We start from the raw sequence: 13,380 nt of genomic DNA on the forward strand, positions 1-13,380 counted from the left end.
CCAAGACATCAGAAGCTTCCCAAGTTATTAGAATGGACTTTAGTTCATAAATACATTCACATATAATACTTACTTTTAAAGTTGCTAAAGAGAATGGTAAGCTTTATGCCCAGCATGTTTCAGAACAGCGGGACATGCTTTCCCTCTCTCCAGACTACTCTTCTGACCAGAGAGGAGGAGATGAGCACTTCCCTCCGTAGGCAGACCGGGCTAGGGGGTATGAGGCTAGGAAGAGGAGGTTTACGGAGAGCAGTCAGGGGAGCTGCGCAATGCAGGCAGGAGACAGCCACGCCAGGTGAGGGTTCGGAGGAGGAGGAGGCCCAGCCTCCCCGCTAGTGCCCAGGGAGAAGGCACAGCCGAGCACCCTAAACAGCAGGTCACCCCTGGGCTAAACTCCCAGATACCCCGAGTGCCCATCTTATACAGGTGAGCAGCGAAGGATCGCCAGGTGTCTGAGGAAAGCCTCGAACGTGCCAGAGGAGACTAAAGTAAACAAAGAGGACCTAGGCAAACAGAGACAAAGAAAGCTTTAAAAATTACAGTAAATACCCTGGGAGAAGTAACAAGAACATTCTTGGAACAAGAACAGGGTAGTACTGGAACACACATATACATATATACACCTGAAGAAAACAAAGCTACTGTAAAAATGGAGCGCTGGAAATGAGAACTTCAAGAGAAAAGCTGGAAGATGAAACTGAAGAATCCCCTTGACAAAGAAAATAAACAAAAAAGTGAAATTTAGTACAACAGTGAGAGTTCAACGTTAGAAGACTTGGAGTTCGTAAGACAGAAAATGGAAGAAATATAATTCAGGAAAATTTCTCAAAACTAAAATTTCTGGACTTAAGGATCCACTCACTCAGTGCTCAGCACAATGGTAAAAAGAAAGCCACCATATGAAGTCACATTATAAACTTCAAGACATGGAATGAAGAGGATACTAAAGGTTTCAGAAAGGACAAAAAAAATATGTACAAAGTTTGGAGAATCTGGGATGACATCTGTCTTCTGACCAGAAACACCAACAGCTAAAACACAACAAAAGCAATGCCTGGAAAATTTTAAGGGGAAAATGATTTCCAAACTAGAATTCTACATCCAGGCAAAGTATCAATTAACAGGGAGGCAGGAATCTGGCTAACTAGGTGGAGAAAGAGAAATTCAGTTAACAGAGGAACAGTGCTGAACAATTTTCAGCATAACGATGGAGGATGAGAGTCCCAGGGCTAGAGGATAAACAGCCTGGACACTAGGCAGGCAGAAGCCTGAAGATGCCTCCAGTATGAGTAAGTGCACGAACATTTCTTTGAGGGCATTTATGCTAACACAGAGAACTGGACATAATTAGTGAGTGAGATAATACAGAACACTAACAACAACAAGCGTCAAAAAGAAATTAAGTAACAGTATTCTACCCGCTCAACTCTAAGTGGTTTGTAAAGCACTACCGGGTAGGGAGCTAACCAAAAAATCACTACTTCTATTGGGAAGAAAATGAGAGGAAGTACAGATCCAGCTGTCACAGACAGGAACAGTAAAAGTAGGAGTGACATTAGCAAGATGGAAGAGGAGGGCCCCAGCTTGTGCGGCTCCCCCACCCCCACCAAAAGAACAATTTGGCAGCTGCCCATGGACAAAAGCACCTGTGTGTGGGCTGCGGGATCGGGAAGGCGGTTTCAGAGCCCCAGGAGCCCAAGGCTGTGGAGGGCCGCTTGGGGAAGGCAGGCCCGAACCTCGGTGTCGGACTCCCTGAATTCAGTGCTGGCTACGGGCTGCAGGCACTAGTGTCCCCCTGGGCCAATGGCTCCAGTCTTGCTTGGCTGCCATCCTGCCACCAGCTGCCATCCTGCCACCAGCTCCATCTGCCCAGGGACTAGCAGGAGCCACATGCAACCGTGCCCTAGTAAGAAGCTTGCCAAACTGGACCCAACTGTTGGCGTGTGTGTGACGTGGTTACAGCCCCAGTTTTCCTCAGTCTCGGAAACAAACCAAAATGTTCACTGCAAGCATCATTTACATTAGTAAAGGAATTGTGTTAACATCAAATATTGAACAGGAGAATGGTTAAAGTATGCCCTAACCAATGAGTCTGACCGGAGGCAGTTTTCATTCCCTCTTTCTTCTCTCCCTCTAGTACTGGGCATGGAACCCAGGGGCTTTGCACTGAGCTACATCCTCAGCCCCGCCCCCTTTTACTCTTCTATTGGTACACTTTAGGTATACAATACATTTACATTTATCATTGGGAACTTGTACCTTTATATGATGCATCTTGGTTCTCATTTTTCCCCCTTCCCCTGCCCTCCCTTCAACCCCTCCACCTCTCCCTATTTACAAAGACTTTGTTTCCATTTTTTCCTTTTCTCATATTTTTTTCCTTTCCCTTCTTTCCATTCCCCTACCCCTCCCACTTCTCCTACCTCTTTGGACCTTTTTTTCCTATTTCACATTATCAATTATTCATTTTAATCCTTATTTACACTTTCAGCTTCTCACACCAGAGAAACTATTCAGTATTTACACTTGTGTGTCCTATTTATTTCACTTAAGAGTATGGCCTCAATATGCATCCATTTAGCTATAAAAGTCTCTAGTTTCTTATTCTTTATGGCTGAATAGTGCTTCATTTTACAAAAAAAACCCCCCAAATCCTCTTTATCCAGTCTCCAATTGATGGGCACTTGGGCTGTTTCCAAGCTTTAGCTATTACAAACTGTGCTGCTATGAACATGGGTGTGCATATATTGCTGTGGTATGATTCTTTTAATTCTTTTGGGAAGAAGCAGAGGAATAGCTGGGTCAAATGGGACCTCTAATCTTAGTTTTTTGAGGTATCTCCATACTGATTTCCACAGTGGTTTCACCAGTCTACACTCCCACCAACAATGGAGAAGGGTTCCTCTCTCCCCACATCCCCACCAGCATTTGTTATTGGTGGATTTCTTGATAGCAGCCATTCTTTCTGGGGTGAGGTGGAATCTCAGTGTGGTTTTCATCTGCATCTCGTGAATGACCAGTGATGTTGAACATTTTTTCATATTTATTTGCTGCTTTTAGTTCTTTGTCTGAGAAATGTCTGTTCATTTCAGATGCCCATTTTTGGATTGGGTCTTTATATTTGGGGGGGGGTCTGATTTTTTAAAGTTCTTTATAGATTCTAGATAGTAGTCCTTTGTCTGAGGTACAGCTGGTAAAAATTTTTTCCCACATTGTAGGTTGTCTCTTAGCTCTGTTGGTGGTTTCTCTTGCAGTGCAGAAGCTTTTTAACAAGAAGAGATCCCAGTTGTTGATTGTGCTAGTTCCTGTGCTACTGAGGTTTTGTTCATAAAGTCTTTTCCTATGCCAATGTCTTCGAGAGTTCTACCTAATTTATCTTCCAGCAAGTTTCTGTTTTAATATTTAGATCTTTAATCCACTTTGATCTTAGTTTAGTGCATGGTGATAGATATGGGTCTAGTTTTAACCTCTGGCAGGCTGAAATCCAGTTTTTCCAACACCATTTATTAAAGAGTCTATCTTTCCTCCAGTGAGGATGGTTGGCTCCTTTGTCAAAGATGGGGTGGCTCATCCTCAGCCCTTTTTAATTTTTTATTTCTTTTGAGACTGGGTCTTGCTAAGTTACTAAATTGCCCAAGACTTGGATCCTCCTACCTCAGCTTCCCAGAGTGTGGGGATTACTGTCATGTGCCATCACACCTGGCTAATGTTTCAGTCCTTGCAGGTTTCTGTTTTGTTTTGGTTTTTGTTTTTGTTATCTGCAGTGTTGGGGAATGAACCTAGGACCTCAACCATACTAGACAAAGGCTCTACCACAAAACTACACTTCCAGCCTGCTTCATATTCTTCTTTCAGGATGTTCACATACACAGCTCTATAAATATAGGACTGTAAATCATTCAGTGTTACTTATCCATCATAATACAGTATGTTTATCTGGAGCTGGTTATCTATAAATACTGATAATATTTGTATACATTTCCTGGTATCCTTGTCCAAAAACAATACAAACAGAAAAGCTCCATGACACTAAAATGTGAATTAAACCCACAACTTTACATTTCTTAATTCTCTACCTAATCAAATGAAATATGCATCTAAAATAAAAATCTACATAATATCATGTAAAAGAGAGCAGGTGAACTATTTTCCCTTTAATAGTTTGCCTAAAAAAAGTTTACCTGTGTATTTGGCACAGCATGCATCCCCAATTCTTGGTTTACAAGATGGTTGACTTTTCTGAGCACTGCAATATTCTAACAGTTCAGCTGTCAATATAGACAATTTTTCCTGATTTTCTAAAATAGACAGATGCAACCTTTTGTGAAAAATTTTCCAATGCTACTATTAACAGTATATAAAATATTGTCAAATCTAATCACTCAAAAACCCCTTGTATATTAAAATATATTGTATTTAAAAAATAAATGTACCTACTATTTGGTTGTTTTTTTACAGAAAAGGATGTAAAACTTGGAGGGGGCATGAAGGAACCATTTGGTGGGACAATTTCTTAACCAATGTGGTTATGCTAGTGTGTTCATTCAATGAAAACTTATTAAGCTGTATTTTTATGATGGTTTGGCATACTTTTCAGTGTGTTATACCTAATAAAAACTGTCCTGATATTACTTCCAATTCAACAGACCTTAAGTTATCAGACTGAATAAGCCTGAACCACTACTTTTTACTAATTAAATATGATTTTTTGTAATACTGGAGATAGGTTTAAAAGCAGTTACTGGATTACCGCAATTCTAGGTTTGACAATTTGAATCAAAGGTTCATTTCTTCAGCTTTGAAGAACCTGCAAATTATTTTGAATAGGCACAACCAACTTGTACCCAATGCATAACCTTATCTATATTTAAGAGTTTCCTTGATTGTACACATCATGAAACAAAAAAAGGTAAATTAAAAATCAACTTTATAAGCTTCTAAGACATGGTAAAACTATGACTATGAACTGATTACTCAATATATCTGAAATAGTTTGAAGTGGTTCAAACTCAAATGGTTGAGGTTAGTGTAGTAAATACAATTCAATATAGATAATACATGTATGGAGTTAGGAATTACATGGTAATTAAGGACACTGGTTTTGTTATAAAAAGCTGTAGAGGATTACAGTAGGCTACTGAATAGATGCTGAATGTAGGACACTCCCTTGGTGTTCCCATTTGGATTTTCAGAACTAAATTTGCCTCAAGTGTTCTGTCCTTCACAGTCATCACCCTCTTCTCCCTTTCACTTCCTAAGGAGATCACAGTAAGGTCTTTCAGTACCCAGCTTAAAAGAGGAGAATAAGATGTTTTGATGTTTGTTCCTTACCTGGCATGTCATTTGGGATAGCATAAAACAAGTTTGGGTTTATGATTTCTAATATGCTCGCTTGCACAGTTTTATTAGCTGGCAGTTCTATCGTCTTCCACTGCTCTGCTGAAGAGAAGGCTGAAGACATATGAAACATAGTTCTTGCGTTAAACAGATAAAAATCTATTTTTCTTTCCTAGTAATATATTTATGTGCAATCTGTTCCTCAACTATCAACATTTCCAAATTGTCACAATGAAAGCTCTGTATTTCACAAAACAATCTATTCAATTTGAGGGATTATGTAGGTGTTACCAAAAAGTTCAGTCTATGACAGTCCTTAAACTATTACATTCCCACAGTATATTTCTGTAGTACAGTTCTATTTCTGAAGTACATTCAGTGAAATTCTTCAAAATTACTGAAAGTTTAAGGGGTATATATCTGAATGATGTATGTCTACTTGCTAACTAAAATGAAAATTAGTACAATGTTGGGTCAATTAAAAAATATATTTCAATAAATATTAAGTTAACTTTAATTCATCATTAATCTATGCCTACAATGCAAATGTCTATAGGAAAATTGTTTCATTTAGGATAGAGAAATTCTCAGACTTAAGCAAAGGCTAACACGAATTTAAGTAACAAGTGGTTTAAAAGTGTTACCTTGAAGCCCCTGGGTGAAGGTTTCATGATTGTGTTTATTAACTGGTCTGTTATCTGGCAAATCCTTATATGGTGAACCAGCTTTTAAAACAAGCTTTTCACTAATCAGAACATCACTAATTATCCTGGGATATGAAGTGGAAAGGTCAGTGAGTTCAACTCCTACTCCCCTTTCAGTGATTTCAACCACTCTGGCTTGGAGTTTTACCCCCGAAATACACATCTGAAATCTTGCTATGGCTTCTTTAGTCCAATATTTGTTTTTAGGCTGTATATCTGGAAAATAAGAACAGCATCAAAATAGCCCTTGGCACAAGCTGAATTTTTGTTTCTACAGTATCCAGGACTGGGTCCTTGTCAAGTTTGCCATTCAGTTCAGCAATTTTGAATAATTTTAAATAATCCTCTCCTAGGTATCTACATACTCCATGGCTGAATTACAGATAATGTATCCTCTAATACAGTGGAAGGCTCCAGATCTTCCTTTACTTTTCCTAGTAATGTATGGTGACCTGGCACTTTTCCAATAGGTTAAAATGAGTGTTATTTCTTTTAGAATCCACCATCATGTTCTGTTACATACACAGTGATGAGTTACCAATTCCAAGATGTGAACTGATATACTTTCACTTGTGTGCAATTTCTGAAGATAATTTCAAAATCTCATTTGAAATTATTCTTTTCCTTGGTAATTTTAGCCTACACTCTTTTTCTTTTGAGATGGTGTTGCCCAAGCTGGTCTCAAACACCTGAGCTCAAGTGACTTCCACCTCAGCTTCCTGAATAGCTGGGAGTACAGGCTTTCCACTCTTTTTCTTAAATAGTGACTTTCAACCTTGAGCAAGCATCTGATTCGCCTAGAGGACTTGTTAAAACACAGACTTCCAGGTTCCACCCCAAAGTTTCTAATTTAGTAGGTCTGGGGACCATATTTTAAGAAGCCTGAAACTTGGTAATTAAATAAAATAGTCTGAAACATGTAACTGTAAAATAAGTACAATAACAGACGGGTACCAGAATAAAACGAACACCTAATGCTTCCCAGCATGACCATGATTAAGATTTTGGAATCCAACCTTCCACAGGTTTGTTTTGTTTTGTTTTGTTTTTTGTTGGAAACAGGGTCTTGCTGTGTTGCCTAGGCTAGCCTCAACCTCCTGCGCTCAAGTGATCCTCCTGTCTTAGCCTCTTGAGCAGCTGGGATGTCAGGTTCATACCACCACATCCAGCTGCTTTGACAGATATTATGTGCACATGATATATACACATATACACAGGGTGTGCTCAAAAAATACCATGTTTAAAATCTTTAAAATTATTACAATAAAAGACACACTGGCATTAATCCTCCTCAAAACGCTCCCCCTTGCTTTGCACACACTTATCCCTTCCTTCTTGCCACTTTCTGAAGCAGTTCTGGAAGATCTCTTTCTTGAGTGTCTAGTTGTGCTGTTGTGGCTGCCTCGATGCCCTGAGTCGATTCAAAATGTTTACTTTTCATGTTCATTTTGACTTTAGAGAAGAGCTAAAGGTCACACAGTGCCAGATTCTATGAATAAGGTGGATGAGGAAATACCACTATATATATATATATATATATATTTTTGGTACCGGGGATTGAATTTGGATCCTTGCGCCTGCGAGGCAGGTGGCGGAACTACTGAGCTAAATCCCTGGCCCGACCACAATATTTTTATGGGGTACCTTTCAGTTAGCAGGCACTAAGCAGCAGCATTCACAGTAATTTTGAGCATACCTCATAAAGATACAAAAGATGACTTCCAGAACTGCTTCAGAAAATGGAAAAAACAATGGGATGGATAACATGTTTAAAGTGAGGGATAGTATTCTGAAGGGAATTACTGGCAATATGTCTTTTACTGTTTTAAAAAAAACTCTTCAAAATTTAAACATTCACTTTATTTTGTAATCACCCCTTGTATACATATTCTCTAAAATATTTGTAATATCATCTAATAGGCATAATACCAGGCACTGTTAAGTGCTTTGTATTTTTCTCTTTTATTCTTAACAACTCTTTGAGAAAGGTACCATTGTTTTCCAGGTAAGGAAATGAAAGCAGAGAATGTTTAGTTTTCCTGAATATCTTATGCTCAGGTGAATATCTTATACTCAAGTTGGCTCTAGAGTCATTCATCTCTTTTCTAACATGTTTTCACTTAAATCACAAATAATTATTCCTACTGATAACATATATTTAACATCATTTTGATGACAGTGCCATAATAGCAAACACATGAATAGAAATTGGAGTGCCAGACCCTTTTCTAACCATTAATTTAATCCTCATAACTCCTGATGAAATAGGTACTATCCATAATATAGGTCATCATTTAACCAATCCTTATACTTAAAGTTGCTTTTTAGTTACTAACAACAGTGTAATGAATTTTACTGTAGCTGAACCGTTCTCAGATTGCTTTGGCATAAATTACTAGAAGTAAAATTGCTAAGTTAGAAGGTATGACTATTTGAGGCTCTTAAAGAATTCTTCAAAATGCTTTCAAGAAGGTGGCATCCATCTTTTATTACCATTAATAGAGAAAAGCAGCTTCTTCCCTTCTCTAACATGAGTACTGAATATTATATTCAAATAAAATGTTAAAATTATAAATAGCGATACTTAAATGAGTTTATGTGCTAAGTAGTAAAGAACAGTTGAGAAAACTTTTTACTCTGTACCATACCTACTAACCAGCACTGTATCCCTTGAAATGGAAATTTAAAAAATTTTGATGGTATCATTTGGAGTCCATCTGTAGTAACTTCTTCAACATTTCCATAATCCACAAAACGTACTTTAACATTTCCATTTGGTAAGATTTCCTTGACTAAGGCACGATACCAGTTACCATCACCTAGATTTAACACAAAGTTTGTGAGATGGAATGTTTACCTTCTATTAATATTTGAAATTTTTATCTTGGGGTAAAAACAATCTTTTTTTTGTATTAAATTCTTTTATTGGTACATTGTAGGTATACAACACAATTACATTTCTCATTGGGAACTGTACCTTTACATAATGCATCTTGGTTCTTATTTTTTCCCCATTCCTAGCCCTCCTTTCAGCCCCTCCACCCTTCCTTATTTACAAAGACTTTATTTCCATTTTTTCTATTTCTTATCATTTTTCCTTTCCCTTCTTTCCTTTCCCCTGCCCCTCCCACTACCCCTACCCCTTTGGACCTTTTCTTCCTATTTTACATTATCGATTATTCATTCTAATCATTGGTACATTTTAGGTATACAATATAATGACATTCATCATTGGAAATTTGCACCTTTACATAGTCTCTCTTGATTCTTATTTTTCACCCTTGCCAAGCCCTCCCTTCAACCCCTCCAGTCCTCCCTATTTACAAAGATTTTGTTCCTATTTTTCCATTTTCTCATATTAATCCTATTCCCTTCTATCCTTTCCCCTAGCCCTCCCACTTCCTTCCCCTTTGCCCCTTTTCTTCCTATTTCACATTACTTATTATACATTTTAGTCCTTATTTACACTTTCAGTTTTAAAGTAGATAAATTTGCTCTCTTCCCCAGTTCATCCCTTTAGTTTTTCAATCAAAAATCCCTACATCAAGACTTTTCAAAATCCCATTTTTAGAATATCTTCAATTTTTTTATAATACTACACTTTTATATCTGATATGAATTACAGTGGTATCTCAGTTCATGAACTTAATTTGTTCTATGAGTTTGGAAAAGATGGCCACCTTTATGTTTGTGTGAGAAAAATGGCCACAGAAGTGTTTGTCAACCGATGCAGAGTTTGCAAACAAAAACAAAATTTCATCAAATGCTTCTGTTTGTGAATCAAACTGTTTGCAAATACAAGTATTTATGCACTGAGATACCACTGTAATTTCAAGGCTAAGGATGTATCTCAGTAGTAGAGTGCTTGCCTAGTATGTGAGAACCCCTAAGTTCGATCCTCACACCTAAAAAAAACCTTACACTACTCTTAACTACTTAGATTGACTTGTTACTTGGTAAAATAGCATGAAAAATAAATTGTGGATAAAAACCTCTTGCAGGCCGGGCATGGTGGTGCACGCCTGTAATCCCAGCACTCGGGAGGCTGAGACAGGAGGATCACCAAGAGAGGGTTTGAGGCCAGCCTGGGCTACTTAGTGAGTTCAAAGCCAGAATGAACTACAAAGCTAGACTCTGTCTCAAAAAACAAAACAAAACAAACAAAAACTCTTGCAGTGAAGCACACAAATTGAACAAATACTTCTCAAAATGAACATGTATAGGGTGACCAGAGGAAACAGAGACCCTGTGTGAACAGCTCTTCCATTACCTGATTTAATGTTAGAAATTCTGGAAAGAAAAATCGTTAAAATGTTTAATAAAATCTAGGCAAGAATGTACAATTTGGAGGTTCTTTGTTAAAAAAGAAACAATGACATCTTATTCATTTACTCTTGGCTGTGAAAACTATATGCTTAAGTACTGGGTAGAAATAAGGGTAGAATGTCAAGAAACAAAAAGGTTTTAATGTCACAATGTCATCGACTGCAACTTACCCGCAAAAAAAGCACAACAAGGCTGCCCTATTTCTGCCTTAAACCCATTGTGTAACTTCTGTCGGCAATATTCTGCTAACGATTTATTCAAATCACTGAGCTTCTCCAAGGCTAAAAAAATACATACAGGATTTAATATTAAGAATACCAAACACAGGTTTTCCTTAAAGTCAGAAAACATTTTGATTATAAAAATCTCACATATATACCAAAACACCTATGAAATACACTGAATGCTTTTCCTGACCTAAAAATTATCGGGTAAATAAGCTTTTATTTAATTAATACTCGCAAAGCCATTACCAATGATTTAGTGGGCATGGATACACGGGTGTGGCATCATCATCAGTATACCAGAATGTGAGCTTTGTGAGTAGACAGGAAACACTATACAAACATACACGAAGTTAAATAAAAGCTGTCCCGCAAGAGAAACATGATTACTAAAATGGATGGCATAGATAATAGGTGCTAGAGGAATTTAGAAAGCTTGTGAGCTCTGCTTTCTGGAGGTTTCACAGAGGAATCTGAAGTGTGATTTGACAGAAAGGAGAGGGCATTCCAACTGGAAGAAGTGACTCAAACACATTACACAGTTATAGAATTGGGCAGCCAAAAATTACTTAGTGGGGAACAGCTGAGCAAAGCCTAGAAGTGGAAAGTTGAGCTACTACAGAAAGGTACTCAGAAAGACACAGTCTATGCAGAACTTTAGCATGCAAGGTAAAGGGATTTGAGCCACTACGCAGGTAAAAGACAAGCCAACATCTCTTAAATACTAATAGTGGGTCAGGTCACAGAAATGAGACTTATGGGTTAAAATTTTTGCCTTTCAGATTAGACCAAATAAAAAAGCATAAAGGCATGTTTTGGGAAATGGTGTAGAACAAGGCACTCTCACGCTCTGTTGCTGGGGCTTTTCTTGGTCAACCTTTGGAAGGATACTGGCACAAGCACATGTTATCCTCTGACCTAATAACTGCAATTTAGGAATGTGTCCCAAGGTTGTAATGAGTAAAATCACAGAGTACAAGGACTGTTGAGTAATGAAACCTTGAAAACTAGTACTAATCCTTTATCCAAACCTAGGTTAATTAAACAAGGATAAATCCACACAATGGAATAGCATATATTATGGCTTATATTTAGAGGGCCCCTCAAAGCCTCATGTACTCATAGGTAGGGCTTTTGGGGGTGACTGGATCATGGTGCGTGATACTGGATTAGTCACGGATTGGTTTAGCACAGCTCTGGTTGTGGGTGGACTTACTGAAGAGGGAAGACCCAGCCCAGGTGTGGGTGGCACCAATAGGCCTGTATCCTAGACAGCATAAAAGGGAAAGAAAAAGAAAGTCTCACTGCTTCCTGTGTGTCATGCCCCTATGCCATGCTGCTTCGTCCTGGAGTCAGTCAACTATGAAATGAAACCTCTACAAACTGTGAACCAAAACAAACCTTTCTTCCTTTAATTATGGGTGTCTGGGGCCAGGGATTTAGCTCAGTGGCGCTGCACCTGCCTCACAAGTGCAAAGTCCTGAGTTCAATCCCCAGTATACACACATACACACATATACACATGCACATACACACACAAGTTATGGGTGTCTGGTATTGTGTCTCAATAATGGGAACATAACTAAGACATCATGTGATCATGAAAATAAACAGAATGAAGACTAAACAATAATGTGGCGTCCAACACTGGATCTCAGACCAGGAAAAGGACATTTGAAGAAAATCTAGCAAAATCGAAGTCAAGTCTGGATTTCTGCTACTAATAATGTAATACTGTTGGTCTCTTACTCAAAACAAACATGCCATGATTATGTACCATGTCACCTACAGAGAAAGTTAGGTGAAGGGTGTACAGAACTCTTCATACCATCTCTGCAACTTCTCTGTAAATCTAAAATTATTCCAAAATTTTAAAAAAGTTTTAAAAAATGAATGGCGAAAACACTATGTTAACTGATATCCAAATATAGTGGGAGAAAAAGTACAAAAGTTAAAGTATTTTATTACTTATGGATACACAATAAAGGAATACATATATTCATACAAGCATATGTACAGAGTACTTCTGAAAAGATGTTTAGAAAACTGAGAAGAGGAACTGGGGAACTTTCTACTATATACTCTTTCATAACTTTTGAATTTAATACCATATGCTTATAAAACCACCCTTGAAAATAAAAAGGAAATAGAAAATTTTAAATTTTATCCTCTATTAAATAATGCCCCACCCAGCAAGTAACTTTAAATGAAGGAATGACAAATCTCACAACTTGACAGTCAAGCTGGACTCAATTATCTAGGTTCAATGTCCTCATTTGACAGAAAGAAAAACTAAGATTTAGAAAAGTTAAAATCAGTGATGCTTTCCAGAATGGCTGAAATGAAAAAGAATACACATGTTTATGAGGATAAATAGCAATAAGAATTTTCAAACTGACAACTGTCATAATCACTTAGAAACTGGCATTCACTGATTGAAACTGAAAATACATATACTCTTTATGATGTCATAATTTCATTCCAAGGTATAGACTCAATGGAAATGTATTACCTAATTTGTACAATATTACACTAGCATGACCAACATAATTTTTATAGCCCCAAACTAGAAATAAGCCAAATATCCAATGGTAGACAAGAATAATGGACTCATACAACAGAACACAATGTAGAATAAGTAAGTTACAGCTACAGGTAGCAATTTCACAAGGCAAAAACAGCAACAAAGTAAAGAAAAATACAGATTGTATGATTCCATTTGTGTAAAGTTCAAAACCAAAAAAAAAAAAAAAAACCCCACAAAAAACAAATCTGTGCTATAAGAAAGT

The 13,380-nt window shown here is 37.6% G+C and overlaps 1 protein-coding gene across 4 annotated transcripts in view; it reads right to left on the bottom strand.

The window, feature by feature from the left end:
- The window catches only part of Tdrd1 (tudor domain containing 1), a 48,688-nt gene that overhangs the window by 7,013 nt on the left and 28,295 nt on the right, over nt 1-13,380 (bottom strand). For 2 of the 4 annotated variants that reach the window (XM_087185267.1, XM_087185268.1), the window contains exons 17-21: nt 10,538-10,648; nt 8,690-8,860; nt 5,982-6,257; nt 5,332-5,451; nt 4,182-4,298 (exon numbers count right to left, since the gene is read on the bottom strand). In XM_087185267.1, the coding sequence (XP_087041393.1) occupies nt 4,182-4,298; nt 5,332-5,451; nt 5,982-6,257; nt 8,690-8,860; nt 10,538-10,648 (795 nt within the window). The remainder of the gene's footprint in view (nt 1-4,181; nt 4,299-5,331; nt 5,452-5,981; nt 6,258-8,689; nt 8,861-10,537; nt 10,649-13,380) is intronic. The other 2 variants (XM_087185270.1, XM_087185271.1) reach the window with 1 other exon arrangement.

The sequence above is a fragment of the Heterocephalus glaber genome, unplaced genomic scaffold (genome assembly GCF_053883595.1).
Source record: "Heterocephalus glaber isolate CG9 unplaced genomic scaffold, H.glaber_assembly_v1.0 deba00001497, whole genome shotgun sequence".
Taxonomy (NCBI): Eukaryota; Metazoa; Chordata; class Mammalia; order Rodentia; family Bathyergidae; genus Heterocephalus; species Heterocephalus glaber.